The following is a 24708-nucleotide window of genomic DNA, read 5'->3' on the forward strand; positions in this document are numbered from 1 at the left end:
GCTGATCTTTTGTAGAACGGATAAGGGTAGCAAGTTTGCGGTGGGGCTTAAATGCTGTGTGAAGGTTGTACTTTTTTAAAATCTTGGCTATTTTTTCTGATGTGCAACGGATGTAGGGTATTTCTAAGCTGTTTCTGAAGAGATGGCAGGGGGGGAATGGGAGAATAACTGATTTTTTTTTTAATGCTATGATTGCTGTAGCTATTGGAGAGGAAGGTGTTGTGTATGTGGTTGAGCTCAGTTGAAAGGGCGGTTCCACTGGAACAAAGATTGTGGGCTCTCATGGTGTAGCTCTCTAATGGCTACAGCAATCATTGTGAAATGAATTTTTGGATGGTGGATGTTTAAATACACAAAAAATGTATCTAAGGTGTCTAAGACCATATGGCAAAATAGCAAACACATCATCTATGCAGCACAGCCAAACCCACTGGTTTGAGTATGGCTGTGTTGAGTGCTAGTGAACTATCAAATTAAGGGCTTCAAATTTATTGGTATGCCAGCTATACCTTTATATAAAATATAAAATGCCAGGTACACTTTATATTTTAACCTTGAAGATGTCTCAATGTGACAGTCATTCTCATAAACAGTGAAGTATTATCAAAACTAATCATCATGCTTGAACTTTTTAGGATGTGGTTTTTGAAAGTGAACAGATTTTTTTTTTTTACAAAGGAGGACAAGTTACCTGTCGTGGTAGTGTTGGGGGAGCGATTTTGCCAACCGTTTAGCAGCTGGTAAATTCATTATTCAACAATTGGGTTTGCTAATTTTTAGTACTCTATATAGATTCTGGGTGGCTTTACATGAAAAACCTTCAGCTTGCTTCTTTGGACCAAGATGCAACTTTCTTCAGTAATTTAAGAACTTTATCGTAGCACCTTTCGAAACCCAACTGTTGATAGTACAGACAGTGCTACATATAAATTTGCTAAACAGTTGACAGCATCAATTAACCCCCCCCACACACACACACACACAGGCAGCTCTCTTCCTCCTTTGTAAAAAATTCTGTTCACATTTATTAAAACACTATACCTTAAATGTTCAGACATAATGATTAGCATTGATATTACTCCACTATTTATTAATGTACCCAAACAGAACCTTGATTTGATAAGTCCCGTTTCCATCCAGACATTCAAATTATTCAAATCTACAGTACATGCTGGTTATTTCATGTGGAAAAGAAAAATATACAAACAACTGAACTGGGATGAACTAACAGAGCCATCAAATCATCTCCAACAGTTGAACTTATATGCATGCCTTATCTAATGGCTGCAATTCTAACTGAAGTAACGAATAATTAATTCTCCCAATTCTCAACCTTCTTTATATACAGATTATAGTAATGTGATTACCATAATACCTATGTCTGGATAAGTCAGAAAAGAGTCAACACTTGGAAAATATGCAATCTCTGTGCTGCCTTAAACTTGAATCTGGTTGACTATCTGTTCCATAAGGGCCAACTCAATCTTTCAGTTCCTGATAGAATTCCTTGTTCCTCCAAGTTTGTCTACTATGGAGCAACTGGAAAAGTAGCCAAAATATAATTGGAACATAACTAATCATGAGTAGTTAGATCGAGAAATCATTCTTTGGATACCAAACAGAATAAAATAGAAAAAAATGCTATGATTCATTATGCAAGTTTAAATGTGAGATGCTTTTATAAGCTTACAGTTGTCCTTAAAAACCAATAGACTTCCCAAAATATGGGAAAGAGTAATTCTTGGTATCAAGTTAAATCCTACACCTCCTACTAGTGCCCACAGAAGATACCCTTAATGAACAGGACTCCTAAACTTCAGTATACTTTCACTTTGGTTGATGTTACACTTTATATTTTAACCTTGAAGATGTCTCAGTGTGACAGTCATTCTCATGTTGTTTTCATTCCACTAAATGCCCAACATGCGTTTTCTAACCAACACTTAAGCCTAAGGATACTATCATTTCATTCCCACCTTTCTTACCTTGTAACTATGCCATCTCTCACCAAGTGGAGGACCAGAACTGTCATGAAAATGGGAACTATCAAATTTATGATGAGAAATATCATAACTCTCAATTCCATCTTTGCCATCACGGGAACTACTGCCAATACCATATGTGTAGCCACTTAGGCCTGACTTAACAACTGCAACTATTCGCCTTTCACAATATGCATCGTCTCTCATGTCTTTTGGTGCTTGCTTAATCTCTTCACGATCAAATATTGGTCTTGCTCCTTCATTTGAACGACGTACTACCTTGACTTCATTAGGATTAATAATGTGGCGAATAGTTGGAGATGGCTCTCTAACATTTCTCCGAATGTCAATTGTTATTTTTTCTAAATCTTCTCTAGTATATTGAACTCTTGAATCAATGCCTCTACTACTATCACTACCAACAGTTGTAAATCGTTCATCTAGGGTAGGACCTGTATTATACTTATTTGCTACTTCAGAATAATGACGCGAAGGATCACTGCTTCTAAATCTTCCAATATCACTAGAAGAAAGATGCCGCCCTAGACTATTCTTCATATAACTTCTTTGTTGGCCGCTAGTTCCTTGGCTATTTTTCTGATACCTATAAAAAAAAAATCATATTTTGAATCGATACTGTTAAGCTTTCAACCCCTTATTCATATATATTCAGTTAAAAAAATAATTTCTTTTATACATAAAATTAATTTGTTATATGTATGTGTAGCTTATGATTGACAAATAAAATATCTAAAACATACATGTTTCATACAATTCACTATATCATGTTACTAATGTATTTCACAGCAATACATATGTAAAGGAGCTCAATTAACTTCTCATATTTACATTAACTGTTGGCCTGGTTGGCTGAGTGGTTAGCATATATTCTCTCTAACTAACAAGCTGTGGGTTCAGATCCCACTATGAACGTTGATGTTTGCAACTGTATGTAGGTGGGAGATGAATTTCATTGCCTGGTGAGATAAGTGTCTCGCTTACTGGAGGCCAGAAGTAGTTTGAAAAAAAATTCTATTTAGTCTTTAAAGTAGGGTCTCTGGATTATGCAAAAATATATATACATACAGTACAAATTCTGCATGACAAATTCTGTTGACTGAGTATTTTCACTTTAAACCTTTACTAGTTTTGCACATAATTAGGAGAGAGAAATAAATACAAACATGTTAGGCAGCAAGCATATTAACAGTAACACAAAATATTTGAAAAATACTAACCATGATGAGCATGCATGATACATGCTGTATTATGATAGCCAGCAATATTATGAGGAATGAGTTCTGAATGTAACAGGTTTTTGATAGACAAAAACTTGATGTAAGATCATATATATTTTTTGTTACAGTGATATGTTTTTTTAACACTTCTAATGACTGAATACTCTGAAGAAAACAATTTAGTCAATGTAGGCCATTTTTGTGTGCTGCTGAAGTATTTCATAATTTGTCTGTTATATGTGCTTCTAGTCTTCATTATTTTTTAACTCCATGTCCTTGCTGTATTCTGACATGCACATCTGTTGACCAGCCCATTTATCTAAGAATGGCAAATTCCACAAACATCATCAAATTCCTGACATTTACCCTCAAGGGGTGTACAAGATATGATAGTACTACATGAAAAATTTATATCATTAGTAATCTCCTACCTACAATTTTTCGCCAAATCAATCTGTTACCTCTCAAAGCTACAACATTGTCAGATCTTACATTTCTATTTTCTAAGGCACTTTTTACCATATCAATCTACATATATCTTGGTCTTCCTTTCAGTCATTTTCCTGCCAACCTGGCAGAGAACACTTGTTTTGCTAATCTTTTCTCACCCATTCTGTTTCAGTGAGATTAGCTCTGCTAACACATTCCTGGATGCTGACAATGTTCCTAATATCCTCGTTTTTAATATGATATTGCCATTGATGCCATTTGTTTATGCCCCTAATCTTTCTCAGGACTCTCATATCTACAGTCTCTAGTCTTTGGTCAAGTGTTTTATTTCTAACCCAGCTCTCAGATCCATAAGTTAAAATTGGTTTGAACACTGTCTTGTATACAGCTAATTTAGTGTTTTGACTAATTTCTCTCTTGTTCCATATAAATTTATTCAGTTGAATTCCTACCATACTAGCTTTGCTGATTCTGTTGTCTATTTCCATATTTAATTTACCATCTTCACAAAAATTTGTGCTTAAGTAGCTGAAATGTTTTACTTGTTCCACAGGTTCTCCATTCAAACACAGTTGACATTTTCACTGATTCTGCCTATTTTCATTGTCTTTGTCTTTTCATTGCTGACCTTCATACCATATCTATCACAACAGTTATTCAATTTAGTCAGGGAATCTTGCAGACTTGTAGTGGATTTATTTAGAAGTATAACATCATCCGCATAAAGCAAGGAGCTGACAGTAACATCTCCAATTTTAATACCACTTTCCTTCACAATGTAACCCATATAGATAATGAATAACAGAGGTCATAATGTACATCCTTGTCTGACAACAGATTTAACATTAAACCATCTCCTTATACTTCCTTCAATTCTAACTGCTGACTTACAACTCAAATAAAGACTAAGTATTGCTTGATCCACTGACACCATACAACTGTATTTTGATTAGCTTCTCACTTGGCACCTTGTCATATGCTTTTTCCAGATCTACAAAACTTAAATACAGATCTTTGTTATATTCCCATGACTTTTCAAGTATTTGTCGTAAAGTGAATATCTGATCCTGACAGCCTCTATTTGGCAAGAATCCAGCTTGTTCCTCACCAAGCTTCTCTTCCACAATCCTTCTCAACCGTCTCTCAAGTATACTGGCATAAATCTTACTAGGAACACTCAGTAGAGAAATACCTCTATAATTCTCACAATCAGTTTTATTTCCCTTTTTATATATGGGTACTATGAGAGCTCTACTTCAATCATCTGGAATTCGTTCTTCTGTCCATGCCCTCTGAACTATGCAGTGTAGCCACTGTAAAACTTTTATACCTCCATACTTGAGCACTTCCGTTCTAATATCATTTACCCCAGCTGCCTTTCCACATTTCAGACTTTTGATGGCTTTCCCTACTTCAAGTAGGGATATGTATTCCTGATTGCATGCCTGGTCAGTGTTTTTGATCACTGTGCTGTCATCACTGCTAGTTTCATTTAGCAGTTTTTTGAAGTAATTACTCCATACTTCAAGGATATCTTTTTCTCCAGTTTAGATATCACCTTTATCACTCTAATTCCTTTAACAGCACTCTTTCCTCCATTTCTGAGCTTCTTCAACAACCTCTAGAATATCTTGCCACCATCTAGATATTTATTTTCTATGTTCTTACCAGAGTCTTCCCATGACTTTTGTTTAGCTAGTCTTACACAGTGTTTAGATTTCTTACATTTGTCTCTGTATTCTCTAAGAGCACATGCTGACTTATTTGCCAGGAACTTTTGATATGCTTTCTTCTTTTCCTTCACTGCCTCTTTAACTTCCTTTGTCTACCAGGGAGTTCTGATTTTTCTATCCTTGCCAAATGCCTCTCAGGCAGAATGAATCAATGTTTTCTTCAAAGCGTGCCACTGAATCTCCAGGGTTTGATTCTTGTTCTCAAACTCTTTCATTTTTTCTTCTATAATCCTTGTGTATTTAAGTCTACAGTTCACATCTCAGAGCTGCTCAACTTTTATTTGTTTTAAAACTTTCTTACATGTTCTTCTTTTCAATATGAAATTCAATTTTATCCAGCTTAAGACTAAATGGTGATCACTTCCAATTTCAAATCCTCTGTACACTCTCGTGTCCTGCACCAGAGAGAAAATATCACTATCAACAATAAAATAGTCAATGAGACTTTTCTTATTCCTTGCCTCTTCTCTCCATGTGAATTTATGCACATTTTATGTTGGAACATGGTATTAGTAATAACCAGTCCATGTCCTGAGCAGAAATTCAACAAGTATTTGCCATTATTGTTAGCTTTGCTCTTTTCTCCAAATTTTCCCAAAATATTTTTGTATGTCTGACGATCATTTCCTACTCTGCTATTTAGATCCCCAACAAGGACCAACTTTTCCTTTTTCATTGTGTCAGTTGCTTTTTCTAAAGCATTAAAAAATTCCTCCATTTCTATCTTAGTAGAACCTTCTGTGGGACCATAGGCACAAATAAGTCTCATTGTCCAGTTCCCCATTCTCATATTTGCCCACATCACTCTACTTGAGACTGCCTGCCATTCAAGAAGATTTGCCTCATATTTAGTGTTAACCTCCCAAACGGCTAGGACGTCTATAAACGTCCAGCTAAATCTGGATATGATTCAGCCTACCTGTTTAAAGAACCAGGATAAGTGCAATTTGACCATCCTGTCCATTAGAAGGTGTGATAAACCTTCACGCTGAAGAGAACGGTTAATCGGATTATCTCACATTCGTAGCTACCTCTCAGTTGCCTATAACAAGAAATGCACATCCTTTCTCTATGCTGGTTAACTGGATTTTAGTTATATAGGATAGACTAAAAATAGAGAAATTATTTATATTTTTGTTTTCTCTTTTTATTGTACAATACAATTTTAATTTCTGGACAAAATAAAGGTCTTGCATAATTTCTTCACTTAAATATATATTGCCTTACCTTTGAGAACTACGTTCATTTTTAATTTTTTTCTAATCGCTTTCTAAACAAAACATTATTCTTTGTTCTCGAAGAAATTAATTCACGATAATTATTTGAAATATTGTTTTAAAAAAAGAAAAGAAAACTGGCTGCCGATGTTTTAGATTATATTATTTTTATTTTTGTACAAAACCATCGAAATCAAATAATACTTCACAGATTTCCTTTAGGACATGCTGGAGCAACTTTGCTTTATAGAGAATAACATGAAATTCTTTAATCCTATCACTAAATTTTTTCTTTATATTATATAGTAATCTACTTTTCTTTGTACTTTCACTTTCTTGGTTTTCCTGTATAATTGGTCATTACAAAATGAATTAATAGTTATAGATACTGCATAATTCAGATATTTTATTCTCCAATTTTTAAAGTAAGCGATACATTTGCTTATTTTTATCATTCAAAATATGTATGTTAAATGCATCAAATGTGAAATTTCATTTCCTTTCACAATACAAATGAACTTAATTTTGACTTTAATAGCATCATCCCCCCCCCCCCTCTCCCGTTACAACATTACCAGACATTCGAAAGCTGTTATGAAACATAAGTACAGTTTTTATTTTATTCGTGATTTTTCCATAATAATTGTTATGGAAAAATATAACGTTTAATTTTTTCGACACAGAAACTAAGTTTTGATTATTATAAATTTGCAAATTATAAATAAGAAAATATACATATTATTTCCCTATTATTATAAATCGGGATGTTATGTGATGTTGGATAATAGGGTAAATTAAAATTTAAAAACACTGTCATCCTACAAATGCAATATCAGAATATGCTTCGAATGTCTGCTAATCAATCAGAAAGATGGAAAAACAGAACAGGGAATTTTTGCCTGTAAAATATTCAGTTATTGCACGAGGTACTTTAGTGTGCTGCCTTCTGGGCATGTTCTTTTGAACTGGTTCCCAGTGGTGGTGGTGGGGGGGAGAGTTAGTAATCTCCGTTAGTCTATAACTTGTTACTGGGCAGAAAGGAATATTTAGAAAGTACAATATACAATTCATTTGTGAGATGGCAAGCAAGAGCAGTAATTTTTTTCAAGATAATTATGAAATAATTTAGAATTTTTCGATAATAAAAGTGAAACTGATCACTATAAATAAACAAATCATTTTTGGCATAAATACTTCATTAGCCTGTAAAAGAAATGTCAGTTTTACAGTGTTAGGATATCTGAACAACAGAAAAGGAAACAAGACATTCTTGCTCGAGGCAATTTAGTGCGACTTCTAGAAAACTTTCTGTCTTGTGTTTCTCAAAAGAGTAATCTAAGACTTTTAGCTTTTCGTCTAGGTAAGAGAATTATTGTCCAGCATTTCTAAGATGTATTTCAGAAATAGCAATCAGCAGAAATAGAAGTAGTAATATTTAGATTTTTTTTTTAAAAAAAAGAAACAGAAATAACACAATTGAAATTTCTTTGTGTGGTATACAGTTTTACATGTTGAAAATACAGCATAGTATTTCTAAATCTTAGAATAATTTCAGCAGACCGTTGATTTCAGATTCAAAGAAAGAGTACAGAATTAGAAGCTTCGATATACAACAATATTATTTCTTTTGTCAAAACGGTAAACTGAAATAAGAGATTTTGAATACCGTCTGAAAGCTTTCAAAGCTATAGAAATTTAAAGTAGTTATGCAACTCAGTTCCAGGACAGCATGGGGGGGGGGGGGGTTTGCAGTAAAAAATCCTACAAATGAGCATAAATTTTTAATCATTCCATACAGGATAGCCTTCCTATTATATTTTTAACATATCTACCGTGGTTAAACGCTGGATATTATAGTAATGTGCATCCTATAAAAAAAAAAAAAACCTCTGTTGCAATTTTCAGCAAAAGAAGAAGGCAAAGGTCTCTGATAAAACACCATTAGGTATAAATTTTTGATACTAAAAAAGACACAATATCGAAAACTGAGTAATGCAGTTTTCGATATTGTGTTGTTCATAAAAAAAATGTTGTTCATAAAAAAAAAAACAATCGTTCTTGAAATTGAAATGTGACAATCCATATAAAGGTATTTTGCAAAGAAAGAAAGCAAAATGTCATATTTATTTCACTAAATGTTATTTAAAAATATAAATATTTGACAAAATATTTTAAACGTAAACAAACATTTGAAAATTTGCGAAAAAAAATCTATATTGTCAGTAAAGTGGAGGAAATTAACTATTACTGAAGTATATTCATTGCAAAGACTGATCTATGGTCATTTCAGGATTGATTATTTATTTTGGCAGATGTGAAACTTCTATTTTTGGAAAGAGACAAGAAATAAATTGTTCAGCAAAAAAAAAAAAAAATCCTAGTACAGTGAAGAAAATTCGAAGTAACAGAGTACATGTAAAGACAAGTGACACAAAAGTCGCTCGACCACAGTTAATCCGCTAATGGCTCTCAAATTGCCGTTAAGGGATTAACAGCGGAGGAGGGTAAATACTTGATAAAAGATAGAATGCCAATGAAGTTCTGATCCATGAAAAAGTCTGGGATAGTCTTGCTATTTCATCCACCTTGGCTGGTAGGAGGGTTAAATACTATGCTAGTCCTTTTCCTTGATTGTCATTGCCGGAATATAACATTTTGTATTTATTACTCAGAAAGCGCTCACCAGTTTTGGTCTTTTTTGTTTTAGTCATCCCTATTATGTTGATCTGGTACTTATCTAATTCCTCAGCTAGCTCCATTTCTTTGCCATTCAGGCTTCTTATGTTTATAGTACTGGGCTTCAATTCTGGTGATATTGAGTTGGGGTGTGTATTAGGATTTGTTCCAGTAACTGACTTTTAGCTGTTCGCCCTGATTCCCTGGAGAAAACAACAGAGGCCTTGTTTAACCAGGCGACACCCCAGCAGGCATGAAATTCTATCATGTTGTACCATCATTTAATATTGTGGTTTAAGCCAATAAGAATACAATTTGGTTAAATCCGAAATTGCCAGCCCATCCTCATTCGTTCAGTATCCAGGTAGATACCTAACAGGGTGCACCATGAGAAGGTGAGGATTGGACATTAGGTCAGAAGCCTTGGTCGGTTCTCCACATTCCTTTAAAGGCTATGTGGAGGTCTCCTCTCAGTTATACAGCTTTGACCCTTAAGCACCCCCAATTCCACAAACAAATGATCCTATATACTCCCAGTTTTCTGTGGTGAAAGGGGAGATTTAGGAGGTAAAAGAAGACTTGTAATTTGCTATATAAGACAAAGACCTGTCAAGAGAGCTCGACATTGTCAACATATTTTGAATATATTCTGTAATACCATTCTTGCTGGTTATTTACACACACACACACAGTCGGGTCTCTTTTTATGCGGTAGATACATTCCACAGAAAACCGCATATAAAAAAAATCGCACAAAAAAGACCTAAATTACGTTGAAAAATTAGGGATGCATTCCATAATTTTCTAAACCCACATAAAACAGAAGCAATGAATTAAAATAAACCTAAAATTGCATAAAAAAAAAGTTTATAAAACTTCTGGAAAATAAGAATGCCTAAGTTTGTTTTAAAGCTTTATTCATTTAATTTTATTGAAAAGTAACAATTTTTTTTACATTTTTTCATCAGAATTATTGTCACTATCAGACAATATTCAGCAACCTTTGCAAACAGATGCGAAATCACTTTCATCACCAGAAGAGATAGTCAGCACATCAGATCTGTATGGTAATGGTTCTTTATAAACAGAATTAGCTTCAGCTGTGCTGATTTTTTTCTTCTGACAACATAATCAGTGATTAAACTTTGCGATGATGATTTTACCAATTTTTTTATACAGCTCGCAATATCCAGACTTAGTTCTTCAACTCACGTTGGAATTCAAAGTCTCATTCAGAATTTGTGTCATTAACAAGAAAATGATTTTCCAATTTATTGCACAGTTCAGGACTTTCTCGCTATCATTTTCTGGATCTTCTATGAAATCTAAAGTTAATTGATAACCAATAATATCATCGTCACTTAAGACATCCACAAGCAATTCGTCTACATCATTCTGGCTAAATGTATCAAAACCTTCTCCACCAATTTCATGTGCCAAAGTAATAAATTCAGCTGATAATGTAGATGTTTGACTGTTTGCAACACATCCAGGCAAAGCTGCATTCCAGCAGGCATTTAAGTTTGTAGTCTTATTTCAGCGATAGCAGATGCAACATGATTTAAGCAGTCCAAAATACAAAATTTTTTTCCAAATATCAGTTAACGTTAATGATTCATTTTCTAGTTTATTCAATATAAATTAAAAAGTGTGCTTAACGTAATATTTTTTAAAAGTAGAAATTATGCCTTGATCTAATGGCTGAATAATGCTCATTGTATTGGGTGGAAAAAACACTACCTGCACATTTGGATGTTCTAAATGGGGGTGACTTGGTGCATTATCAACAATTAATAAAACTTTAAAATCAAGAGCTTTCTGCTTCATATATGTTTCCACTTCTGGTACAAAGCAATTATTGAACCATTCAGTAAATACAGCAGTTGTCACCCAGGCCTTTGTATTAGCCATCCAATGTACCAGCAGCTGTTTTAGATCTTTGAGCCTTTTAGAGCACATGGTCTTAGAGATCGATTTACTAGGAGGGGGTTTCGACTTGCTGCAAAGTAACAATGTTACTCGATCTTTGCTTGCTTTAAACCCACTTGCTTTTTTCTCAGACTTTGTGATGCAAGTTCGACTAGGCATTTTCTTTCAAAACAATCCTGTTTCATCAGTGTTAAACACTTGATCGGGACAATATCCACCATCTTCAACTTCTCTTGAAAATTTTTGGCTGCTTCTTCATCTGCTGCTGCAACCTCACCTGTAATCTTCACATTATGAAGTGCATTCCTTTTTAAAAACCTGGTTAGCCATCCTTTGCTAGCCGAAAATTCTTTATCAGCCTGGGAAGTGGAAGTAGATGGCGCCAATTACTTCACCTGTTCATAAAACCGAAGAGCTTTTTGTTTAATTATATAACCACTTACAGGAAATCCTCTTTGAGTTAATTCTTCAATCCAAATTATTGCGACTTCATTCTTTTTAATTGTTCTTATAGTAGATTCGCCTAAATTAAAATGTTTACCAATCGCCATAGATCCCTCTCCTTTTGCTAAGCGATCTAAAATTGCAATTTACATTTCAGTAAATTGCAAGACAGAAACTGAAATTGTGCAATTTACTGCAATTTTTTCTTTTTTTTTCTCCATTGGGCCAAATTAAATCTTTAAAATAAAAATCCGTATGTTATATTTTCGTAGAATCTTCGCCAATTTTCCTGCTGAATGGGCCAGTTTGACATCCAAAAAAGACAAGAGTATACCACTGACTACCAACTCGGCCGTAAACTTTATGTTAGGATGTATATTATTCAGGTGGTCTTGGAAGTTCCAGAGGGATTCAAGGCCATGTTCCCAAATTAAAAAGATGTCGCCAATGTCATGTTTCCAAATCTTTCGTTTTAAAGGGAAGGATGAGATAGCCTTTTCTTCAAAATCTTCCAGGTAGATGTTAGTGAGTACTGGAGATAAAGAGTTTCCCATAGCTAACTCCGAATTTTGTTTGTAGATTGTGTTCTCAAATTTGAAGCATCCGGAATTAACACAGTGTCAATAAGGCTAAGATCTTCTTAGATACTTTGTCTTTTAATAGTGAAAGAACTTCCTCTGTAGGAATATTTGTAAATAAGGAAATTATGTCAAAACTGGCCATGATTTCTGTCTTTGATGGTGATATCCTTAAGGCTAGAAAGATTTGCCGGAGAAACATTATAGAGAAGTGGCAAGATATTTAGAAAGGTTGTACGTCAGAGAATCAATACCTTTGACTATAGGGCGTAATGGGATATTCTCTTTATGAACTTTAGGTAATCCATATAGATGAGGGATCAGTGGATGGAGAGACTGGAAAGACATAAATTTCTGGCTAATTCCATTGTAGTTCTCAAGAGATTGTTGGTACAGTTATGAAGTTCTCTAGTAAGATCTCTTTCTAGAATAGAATAAGTGTCAGTTTGTAATAAATCTAGTATCTTATTGTGATAATCTGCTATGTTGAGAACAACCGCAGCATTTTCTTTATCCGCCAGAAGAATAATAATGTCTATTATTCTGAAGATGTTTAATAGTCTGTCGTTCTGAAGAGGTGATGTTGTCTGTAGGAGGTCTAGCGTTAATGGTGAAAATGGATTCAATACGAAGTAAGTTTGCGTCTTGGGTAGGAAGAAAAGAAGCTGCCTTCTCAATCTTGGTAAGTAATAATTCTTTTGGAATAGATCTTGGCGACAAAATAAAATTGAGGTCTCTGGAGAGAATGTTCTTCTCAGCAGAACATTTCTTGCTAATGCTTTTTTGTACTGTTCAGAGCCAGTTCCCTGTACAGTTATCTTGCTGGTTATTTCTATGTTTTTTTGCCCCTGAAGAAGTCTGTGAAAGATGAAACTAGTTGAATGAATAAAATCTGCTTTTACTTTTTAATTCTCGGTGTTCTAGTCATTAAATACTAATAACACACACACACACACACACATTGTGTGCGTGTGCGTATGATGATATGTATATACACTGGTGTCCAAAACCTAAGGGCAAACACTATTTCTGAAGATTACAACTGCAAATTCAGATGAATCGGCTCATAGCAATTTGTATAACTGACAATTTTGAGTAGTGGGTACACATTTAAATTTTTGAATTGTGCGCAAAGTAGTCATTTGGTAATACTCAACAGGATAAAAGACAAAGGGCTGTGCTAAGTGAAGTGTTTTTGCTCTTTTCATGAAAGAATAAAGTTTCAAACTTGGATGTCTTAAGGTCTCAAAGACATCATCTAGATGACTTCACACCAGGAAGAATTACTGAAAAGATTGAAGACGCCCACAGAATTACTGATATTGCCAGAGAGTTTGGAATCTCACATAGTGTTGTATCCAGGCTCTGGTCAGCATTTCAAACCAATGGAATATGTTCCAGATGTTTGTTAAGAAGTGGCCCTCACTCTACCGTGGAGCATGAAGACTGATTTCTGGGTATAACAGCAAAACATAAATCAACACACCATAGCACGTTAGCTTGCAAGTCAGTTCCATTCAAGCACAAATACGCAGATATCTCGACAAACTGCGGCAAGACATCTGCAACAAGGAGGGGCCTATATGTTCGAAGGCCTGTAGTCTACATCCCTTTATCCACAGCTCATCGTTGAGCACATTTTCCATGGTGTTGTATCCATAAAAATTGGACAAGACACCAATGTACTAATGTATTCTTTACAGATGAGCCGTGTCTTTCCTCTGATTTTAGATGACATTGATCTGACATGAACGTGGTACTCGTTACCATCACAAGAATCTTCTTGAAAGGGATAGATACGGCGGTGCTGGAACCATGGTGCATGGAGGGATTATGCTTAATAGACATACACTGGAAATATCCCAATTAAAAGAAATTATTAAAAAATCGACCAGAGAATTGGAAAGAGTGGAAAAATGTTTAATGAAACTTATGATCAGGACAAGAAGAGGCAGGAGCACTGAACTTTTTTTTTTACTATTATTCTTACAAAGTAAGTCAATTAAAATCTAAAACAGAAGTGATATAGTACAGTGATTCAATCATAAAATATGCACTTGCCAATGAAGTCACTACTACTAGCTTCCCAGGGTGCAAAAATTAACGACATAACAAACAATAAAATGGTCAACAATAAAAAATGAACACCTTATTACAGACCCCCACAATAGAGGCCCATGGCTTTGACCTGCCCAAACAGCAAACTGAATGAAGTACACTCAACCACCAGAGGACAGTCCATGATAGATGTGCTACCAGGACGTACAAGTGGGACCTGTGTCAATCCCCAATAAGTGACTATGGTGCTGATCAACAGATCACCATTCATATTATTCAGGACTGTCCACTGCGGAGTTCTCAGGGCACATTTACGAACTTGTTCTAGGCTACCCCAGAAGCAATCCAATGGATTTTTAGCATATAGTTTCTTTCTATTTGCACAAACCCAACCCAATACAAAATGCATGTATATCCTGTACATTCCTGGAGAATACATGTCAGGAATTTAATAATGACCAGGGAAAAGGTTAATATTTAGAAAAAATGGCATATCAAAAGTTGAAAGAAGGCAAAAAATGAGAACTTGAATGAAAGTAAGAAGTGTGACATTAATAATGCAGTACAAAATAAACTAAATATATTATATAATCTTGGTAGAGGTCTGCATTGAATGCAGCTCCAGCATTAAGTATACTAGTCGGTACCGATACTAGTCCTAGCCTGCACAGCATATTTACAACTATTGCTGCAAAATGAATTATATAAAATACTCTCGAGTGGCATTGTATAGCAAACAAGAAAATAACGGTTTTTAGATAAATACAATATATAAAAATTTAAGAACAGCGATAAAAAAACAGAAACTTTCATTTTATACTGGAGGGCTGTAGCCCTGCAGCCCTTATGGATGTAGCCACTGTAGACTATGCTTGCAGAAAGCTCTGTGAATCTACATTCAATTTTATGCAGATTGATTAGATATTATGCTGTCTGGGAAGACAGCTGCAGATCCCATTAGAAACTGGTTTGAAACCATCAGTAAAGACAGGTATAAAATCAGAGTATTCTGTTCTGGTAGCTTGAAAGAGCTGCTGGCAGATAGCTGGATAACCTGCACAAAGAAATGCTGCATGGTGGCAGTGTGTTTAATGGAGCCCTTGTGGTGTTGTCTACACTGAAATCTAGAGGTTCTAGTGCTTTTATTTGCAAACCAAAGGTACTTTAATGAGGAATGTACAAATTCTAATACCATGGACAAAAATAATAATAATACATAAATAAATAAAATAAAAATCTGGCCACGTGGGATAGTCTGACAGGGAGTTTATTTTAGTCGTATGTTACAACTATTGGTATCATTGACAAATGTGGTTCGTTTTTTGACATAAAGACTAGGAATATATGAAGTTTTAAATGCTCCAGTTGCAATTCTTAATGCTTGGGGGATAGAATCCAATCCTGTGTACTTTAGTTATGATCCTTGTAAGGATAAAATACTATGTTAGATGAAAGTATGTATAAACAGTACTAAAATATCTCAGCCAAAGTATAACAATGACTTCAACAAAATTCAAGGATGAAATACTCATATATATTTGATCACAGATAACTGAGATCTTTTAATTCATTTCAAACAGTTTGAAACAAAATTTATAAAAGAAAACTTGAAATCCTAAGAAAAGTTCAAAAATCTTAAAAATAATTTTAAAAATCAGAAAAATTGCTCAATACAAATAAATTTATTAGATATATTATTAGATATATGAAGAGCCAAAGGCTTCAATTCGGCGATACATCCCATATTGTTTTTTAGCCGAATAAAAAACTCAAGGGTTTTCATGCTGAATATAGTAGAAAGTATATAAAGTTCGGCGATTCCAAGCATAAGCAAATACCTGGAAACAATATGAGATGTAATATCCCTTAACTTGAACAAATAAATTTAGTTACTAATTAATCTTCATCAAATTCTTGATATGTATCCTCAAGAGATTTACAGGATACCATGATAGTACTACATGAAAAACATCATTACTAACTTCCTTTCAACAATTTTCCTCCAAATTAATACATTATCTGTCAGGACATATTATCAGATCTTATATTTCTATCTTCTCAGGCACACTTTTTTCTGTATTAATCCACCTAGATATCGGTCTTCCCCTGGGTCTTTTTCCTGCCATTCTGGTAAAGAACGCTTGTTCTACTAACCTTCTCCACTCCTATTCTGTTTAAATGACCATACCACCTGAGAATAGCTCTGCCAACACATTTCTGAATGCAAACAAAGTCAAAGTTCCTTCCTAATATCCTCATTTTCAATATGATACTGCCAGTGACACCATCCTGTTCATTCCCCTAATCTTTCTTAGAATTCTTATATTTGTGGTTTCCAATCTTTGATCATGTGTTTTAGCTCTAATCCAGTTCTCCCAGATCTGCATGAGCTGGGTTAGAAATAAATTAGAAATAAACTAACCCAGACACATAAGTTAAAACTGGTTTAAACTTAGTGTTTTGACTAAATTCTCTCTTATTCCATAAAAGTTCATCACTCAAATTCCTATCATATGACTTTGCTAATTCTGCTGTCTATTTCCATATTTAAATTGCCATCTTCACTAAAGATTGTGCCTAAATAGCTGAAATGTTTCATTTGTTCTATAGGCTCTTCATTCAGGATGCAGCTGATTTTTACAATTTTATCTGCCTATTTTCACCATCTTTTTTTACTACAGTCTTTTAATGCTGATTAATCTTATGATTCCAAAATATGGTAGTTTGATATTATATGTTCAAATCTAAAATTAACACAACAAGTAACTGGACTCATCCATAAATTATGTATTGCTTTCAGGGGAGAAATTAGTCTCTTTTGACAAGTAGGCCAGGAATCCATGTGTGCAATGCATGTTATTCCAGAATGTTGCCTAAAGAATGCAGTGTTCTTAACACAGGTGAAACATTTTTTTGCCTTATATATAAAAAAACTGAATACCATATGATATTCAGATACTACATGATACCAAATGGCTGGTATACACAGCTGATATCTTGCTACAGCTACTGACAATAAAATCCCAGTTAACTAGTTTGAACAGATATGCATGAAATTCTCATCTAAAAAAAAATAGAACTGAAGGAATTAAAATAGAAACTTTTGCAATTAATGCTTTAAGTATCAACTTTTGTTTGAATACCAGATCTGTTCTACTAATTACATAATTAGTACCTGGTATTGGATTTTCATCCACATTTCAACAAAAAAGGTTGTATTCATTACAAAGTCATAGGTAGAATGGTTTCAGCAACTTTCCACCACTTTATCCATCACTAGTACCTTAGTTGCTTGCCATCTTGTTTCGTGAGTACTGACATTATCTGCATTTTTCCAAGTTGTAATCAACTCTTACAGGAACTGGTCTGTTGCTCCTGTGGCAGGGTTGACAGTCTCTTATGAAGCTATGGCCTTAAGAGAGAAGAAAACAGGAAAGATGAAGTGAGTGTTCTGTCCTGAAGAAGATGGAGGATAGTTATAGATCTTATTAGGATTTTCCTATTTAATTTTACTTTAGGTTGTGAGGACTCTCTAGTTTTGGGGGAACAGCTTTCCAAAAGTGGATTCTGGCTACTCCATGGGCTAGACAGTACTGTCTTTTATAATTAGTTAGGTATTTTCTTTACTGTGTATGTTTTTTCCCCTAGTTTATAGGATAGCTAGCTTGTCTTTTTTTTGCATCTAGAGAGTTGCTCAGGTGTTTGTTATTTGGGAAATTTGACTAATTACTGTCATTTCCATGCCACTGCCTTCACATTGGTTATTAGGTGTATGTCAAAGGCTTGGGGAGAACACTTCTCTAAATGTGAAAGAGATATTGGTGTGGTTATTAGCCTGGTTAACTTATGCTCTTTAATGAACCTAAAAGATTAATTAAACTAGAGCATGGGAGACAGGCTAATAGGCTAACATAAAGATCTTAGGATTAAGTTATGATCAGTTGTAAAATGAGGATTTTATGAAAAAAAAAAAAAATGAGAGAACAAGGTAAAAACTATATATATATATATATATATATAGATTGAGCAAAAAAAAAAAAAAAGGAACTGTCTCAAGGAGAAAAAAAAAAACTACCCCAGTTTTGAGGAGAAAGTAGGTATTGTGGCCATTCGCTCACTTTTCTTGAAATCAGTCATGGGAGTTTCAGAATGATGTTGCCTTCAGAAAGGTAGCATAATGCAGGTGGGGAACTCCATCTTTTCCTGAACAGATTTTGTCCCAGGTAGTTACTTCAAGGGCCTCCATAAAAAGAATTTTTTATGAAGGCCCTTGAACTTCTTTTAATATACTCTATTGTTTTCTTTTGTTTTTTATAAGTTACAATGGTCCTGATTTTCCATATGTGATATTTAATTTCAATTAGTAGGTAGAGTAGTTGATTTTTCAAGCTTCCTTTCCCTGGTAGGTCTTGCAGATATAGTGCTTGTTCCTTCCTCAGTGTGGGGATGTTGAAGGTGCTGCTTACATTAGCCCATATTTGTGTTGCCACTGTGCATTCGTAGAACAGGTGTTCTTGGGTTTCTTGTAGGGTGCAAAAGGTACAATTTGCACATTGAAGTATTCTCCATTTCAGGGTTTTGTTTACTGGTAGGATATTGTGTAATATCCTCCAGTTAAAATTGTGTCCGGATGGGTAGGTGTACTTGAAATAGCAGTTTTTCCATTTTTCTTGGGGGAATGTGTCTGTTGCAATGTTACTAATTGCCGTAATAAGTCTTCTTTTTTTGTTCTTGAAGGTGTTGTTTGTTCTTCTTTATGATGATAATTCTTGCCTGTCTGGATTTGGTTCTGTAGTATTCTGATAAAATGTTTGCCTTTTCACCACTGTGGCTTTGGCCTGTGAACATTTTGTACTTTACTCCTAGCCAGTACTGGCACATTTCATGGGAGGAGTGTGCTGTTTGCATAAGCTTCATTACATGCATAATTTTCTCTGCTGAGTGTCAACATATGCATAAAATACACATATCTGCAAGTTGCCATTTATACAACAAATACATATAATATATACAAAATATTTTTTAAAAAAAATCATCACACAAACCATCAATAAGTCTTCATCTTATCAGCACATTAGGGTTAACTCATTTGATTATAAACCTAAATTTGTAATAATACTGTAATAGCATGAATAAAAGTTGAGTTACACACATGTTCAGGAGAATCACTTTATATTTTTGTGCTACGTTGCTTTTCTGGAATACAAGTGTCCTTCAGTGGTTGTTTTTGGAGTTAGTTGTTGTCGCTATATTGTGTATATTAGTTACCGAGAAGATGGGAGTCGGATCAGATGCATGACTGTGCAAGAGAAGACGAAGATAACATACATTTTCCTGATTTAGTTTTATTCTATTTATATTTAGTATACTTAAATGTTTTGTTTATACTTTTACTTATATAGTTATACCTATAGTCATACTCCCTTATCCTTATTTAGCATTTAGTTGTAATAGTTCCTCGACACTATTTTGAATAATGGCGGCGGCGGCAGCAGTTAAAATTACAAAATGGCGTATCACCAAGTCCTCCCCCCATTTAAGGACTCCATTTTGTGTGATATAATACGGGATTTTGTAGCATGCGGGATTTGTGGAATGTATGTGTCCCGGCAGCTGTATATGTGGCAGGCAAGAAAAGGGAAAATACGTATATGCACAAAATGCAGGCAATGGGAGGAACTTGGTGAGTTAGAGATGACTATAACTGACCTCGTTGAGACTACAACTAACCTCGTTGAATCAGAGGTGAGAGATTCTCCACATAGAGATGAGTGGTATGACAGAGGGCGAGAATAGTGAGAGAAATATGAATAAAATAATGAGAGTGGGGAGTATGGAAAGGTTGAAAGATTGTGAAGTTTTCGGAGATGGTCTCAATTGGGAGGATGAATGGCAAATGAGTGGCTGACTTGCAGACAGAGAGAGAGAGATAGATGAGCTGAAAGAGAAGGTGGAATGTCTAGGGAATGAGATGAGAAGTGTGAAAGATGAGATTAAGTGAATGGAAGAGACGAATACAAGGCGAATCAGAGTAGGAGTGAGAGAGAGTTATGGGAATGATAGAAGAGGAGAGAATAGGAACAGTAAAAGAGAGGGAATGAGAGAGAGAGTCATGGGAATGATAGAAGAGGAGAGAATAGGATAAGTGGAAGAGAGGGAATGAGAAGAGAGATATGAGAATGATAGAAGAGGAGAGAATAGTAACAGTGGAAGAGAGAGTTATGGGAATGTTAGAAGAGAAGAGAATGCGAGGGAGCATTGGAACCAGGGATGTCAGGAAGGCAGGTAAGTAGGGTAACACAGAGAGAAAGTGTTAGAGGAGAGAGAGTGAGGGATGCATGTAAGCAGTCGAGGAACAGGGTGGTAAGAGGTGTAATGTATGAGGAACTCAATGATCTGTGGTGTGTAAGATAGGATGCGTGAGGAGTATTCGCATGGAGGAAAGATAGAAAGTGTGGCTATGGCAATTAAGAGGGGTGAATGGGTAGATGAGATGATTGTGATGGTAGGAACAAATGACTTGAGAGGTAATGTAAATTGGGCAGCGAGAGATATGAGCTTCTTGCTTGAAGTTGTACGAAAGATGATGCAGAGAGGAAAGATAGTGTGCATGTTAGCTAGGAATGATAGTGACGAGCTCAGCAGAAGAGCAGTCATATGAATAACATAATAGCTAGAATGTGTCAGAAGAGAAGATTGGAATATGTGGATGCATGGAGGGCATTTGAGGACAGAGAGGAATTGTATGCAAGACACCGCTTGCATTTGAAAGAGGAAGGACATAGGCATCTGGAGAGATTGCTGTTCTGAACAAGTCGGTGTATCAATGCAGAGAAACTAGAATGCCTAGGGTGGATGGTAGCAGGGGTGGCCTCTTGTGGGAATGGGTACTTGGGAGAAGGGGGACGACATCAGGTAATGCTGAGCCCAGTGGAGTCTAGAGGGAGGTCTAGAAACAGTGGGATTTTTATGCTTTACACTAATGCCAGGAGTACCCAGAATAAAGAAGAGGAATTGATGGTGCTGATAGCATCAGCCTGGCCAAAAATTATTGGGATCACTGAGACGTGGTTGAAAGAAGAGGATATAATAACAGAAATAGAAGTTGCTGGGTACAGCATTTTTTGGCAGGATAGGAAGGGAAAATGCAGTGGTAGAGTACTGCTTATGAGAAGTGATGACTTATGTCCTCTAAGAGTGGAGGCTTTAGGAGGCAGTGACAATAATGATTTTGAAAACATATGGTGTGAGGTAGAGGTGGGCAAGACAGGATATTTAGTGGGGTGTTGCTACAAACCAAGGAGCACAGAGGGTGGGAACCAGGAGATGTTTAGACAGTTATGCTTGGCAAGTGCAAGAAGAATGACTGTCATGGGAGATTTTAACTACAGCAGTATAAATTGGGGAGATGAAGTTGCATGTTGCAATAAGGGAATGGAATTTCTAGAATTCTTGAGGGACAAATGTCTTAGGCAACGTGTAATAGAGGGAACAAGAGGTTCAAGAGTTTTTGGATTTGGTCATAGCATCAGAAGAGCTGATAATAACTAAGATGACATCTCTCCCACCAGTTGGAGAGAGTGACCATGTGGTTTTGACTTGGAAGACGAATAGACATGCAGGAGTATCAAAGAGACGGAAACGTATGTGGAATTATAAGGCAGGTGATTATAATAGTCTCAGACGTTAACTTGGGGAAGTTTCATGGAGGGAGGAATTGGAAGACCGGGATATCATTAGTGCTTGGGAAATTGTGAAGGAATATTTGTTAGCAGCAATAGTAAGCTGTATTCCACAAGTGAAGAAGAGAACACAATTTGGAGTATAGTGTATGACAAACAATATTAAACAGGAACTGCATGTGAAGAAGAAGCTATGGAAGAGTATAAGGAGAGGTGAAGAGCAGATGCATTAAGAATATAAGACTCAGGCCAGGAGAGTGACTAGTATGGTAAGGAAGGCAAAACAGGAATAAGAGAAGAGATTGGCCCTAAAATCCAAAGAAAATCCTAGGGAATTTTTTAGCTATGTGGCAAGTAGGAGGAGAAATGATTGTGGAAGAATGACACTGTGGGATAAAAATGGGAGCAGAGTGACTGATCCAGGACATAGTGGAGTTGTTCAATGAACACTTTATTGGAGTATGTCATCCTGGTGGAGTAAATTTTAATACTAGCGGTATAGGGCAGGTTTGAGGTTTAGAGGTGCAGGAGGAGAGTGTGTTCCAAATACTGGATACTCTGGATGTCAGTAAAGCTGTGGGACTGGATGGTATTTCACCACGAGTTTTGAGAGATGTGCTAAAATACTGACAGCTCCGTTGACCGGGCTTTTCAATACAAGTCTGGCTGTGGGAAAGGTGCCCAGGGAATGGAAGGAAGGTAAGATAGTACCATTGCATAAGGGCAGTAGCAGACTGAAAGTGTCTAATTATAAGCCAGTTTGTGTGTCGTCAGTAGTTATCAAGATCTTGGAGAAATTAGTGAGGGACCGTATACGGCATTGGGCAGATGAGGGTAATGTTATCTGTGAGAGTCAACATGGATTTGTTAAGGAGCGCTTATGTTTTAGTAATATGCTAGTCTTTTATAATAAAGTTACAAGAGCAGTACATGAGGGAAAGGCATATACTGCATTTTCTTGGATTTAGCAAAGGCATTTGCTAAATCCAAGGGGTGCTTAAGGGTAAAAGCTGTATAACTGAGAGGAAACATCCACATAGCCTTTAAAAGAATGCGGAGAACCGACCAGGGCTTCTGACCTAATGTCCAATCCTCCCTTCTCGTGGTGCACCCTGTTGGGTATCTACTTGGATACTGAATGAACGAGGATGGGCTGGCAATTTGGGATTTAGCCGACCAAACTGTATTCTTATTGGTTAAACCAAAATAAAAAATGATGGTACAAAATGACAAAATTTCATGCCGGCTGGGGTGTCGCCCGGTTAAACAAGGTCCCTGTTGTTTACGCCAGGAAACCAGGGCGAACAGTGAAAAGTCAGCTACTGGAACAAATCTGAAAACAAACCCCAACTCGACATCACCAGAGTTAAAGATCGGTAATGGAGCTAGCTGAGGAATTAGATAAGTACCAGATCGACATAATAGGAGTGACTGAAACAAAAAAGACAAAAACTGGTGAGATCTTTCTGAGCAATAAATACAAAATGTTATATTCAGGCAATGACAATCAAAGAAAAGGAGTAGCCAGTCTCAAGTAGAGTAATGTGGGCAAATGTGAGAATGGGGAACCAGACAATGAGACTTATTTTTGCCTATGGTCGACCCCACAAGTGGAGGAATTTTTTGATGCTTTAGAAAAAGCAACTGACACAATGAAAGAGGAAAAGTTGGTCCTTGTTGGTGATCTAAATAGCAGAGTAGGAAATGATTGTGAGACATACAAAAATATTTTGGGAAAATTTGGAGAAAAGAGCAAAGCTAACAATAATGGCAAATATCTGTTGGATTTCTGCTCAGGACATGGACTGGTTATTACTAACACCATGTTCCAACATAAAAATGTGCATAAATTCAAATGGAGAGAAGACGCAAGGAATAAGAAACGTTTCATTGACTATGTTATTGTTGATAGTGATGTTTTCTCCCTGGTGCAGGACACCAGAGTGTACAGAGGATTTGAAATGGGAAGTGATCACTATTTAGTCTTAAGCAGAATAAAATTGAATTTCATATTGAAAAGAATAACATGTAAGAAAGTTTGAAGTGAATAAAAGTTGAGCAGCTCTCAGATGTGAACTGTAGACTAAAATACACAAAGATTATTGAAGAAAAAATAAAAGAGTTTCAGAACAGGAATCAAACCTTGGAGATTCAGTAGCAAGCCTTTAAGAAAGTGATTGATTCAGCTAGAGAGGCATGTGGTGAAGTTGTCTGCAAGGATAGAAAAATTAGAACTCCATGGTGGACACAGGAAGTTAAACAGGCAGTGAAGGAAAAGAAGAAAGCATATCAAACGTTCCTGACAAATAAGTCAGCTTGTGCTCTTAGAGAATACACAGACAAATGCAAGAATGCTAAACACTGTGTAAAACTAGCTAAACAAAAGTCATGGGAGGACTTTGGCAAGAATATAGAAAATAAATATCAAGAAGGGGTGGCAAAATCTTCTGGAGGTTGTTGAAGAAGCTTAGAAATGGAGGAAAGAGTGCTGTTAAAGGTGACATGAAAACGGAAGAAAAAGATATCTTTGAAGTATGGAGTAATTACTTTGAAAAACTGCTTAATGAAACAAGCAGTGATGGCAGCACAGTGGTAAAAAACACTGACCAGGCATGCAGGCAGGAATACATATCCATACTTGAAGTAGAAAAAGCCATCAAAGGCTTGAAATGTGGAAAGGCAGATGGAGTAGATGATATCGACCAGAAATGCTGAAGTATG

At 35.7% G+C, this 24708-nt stretch overlaps 1 protein-coding gene across 3 annotated transcripts in view; it reads right to left on the reverse strand.

Annotated features, from left to right (window-relative positions):
- LOC150107043 (uncharacterized) overlaps positions 1 to 24708 on the reverse strand; it is a 312429-nt gene that overhangs the window by 114876 nt on the left and 172845 nt on the right. For all 3 annotated transcript variants that reach the window (XM_090393400.1, XM_090393401.1, XM_090393399.1), the window contains exon 7: positions 1986 to 2586. In XM_090393400.1, the coding sequence (XP_090249526.1) occupies positions 1986 to 2586 (601 nt within the window). The remainder of the gene's footprint in view (positions 1 to 1985; positions 2587 to 24708) is intronic.

Source organism: Typopeltis vanoorti, chromosome 5 (assembly GCF_054136105.1).
Source record: "Typopeltis vanoorti isolate ZY-2024b chromosome 5, IOZ_Tvanoo_1.0, whole genome shotgun sequence".
NCBI lineage: Eukaryota > Metazoa > Arthropoda > Arachnida > Uropygi > Thelyphonidae > Typopeltis > Typopeltis vanoorti.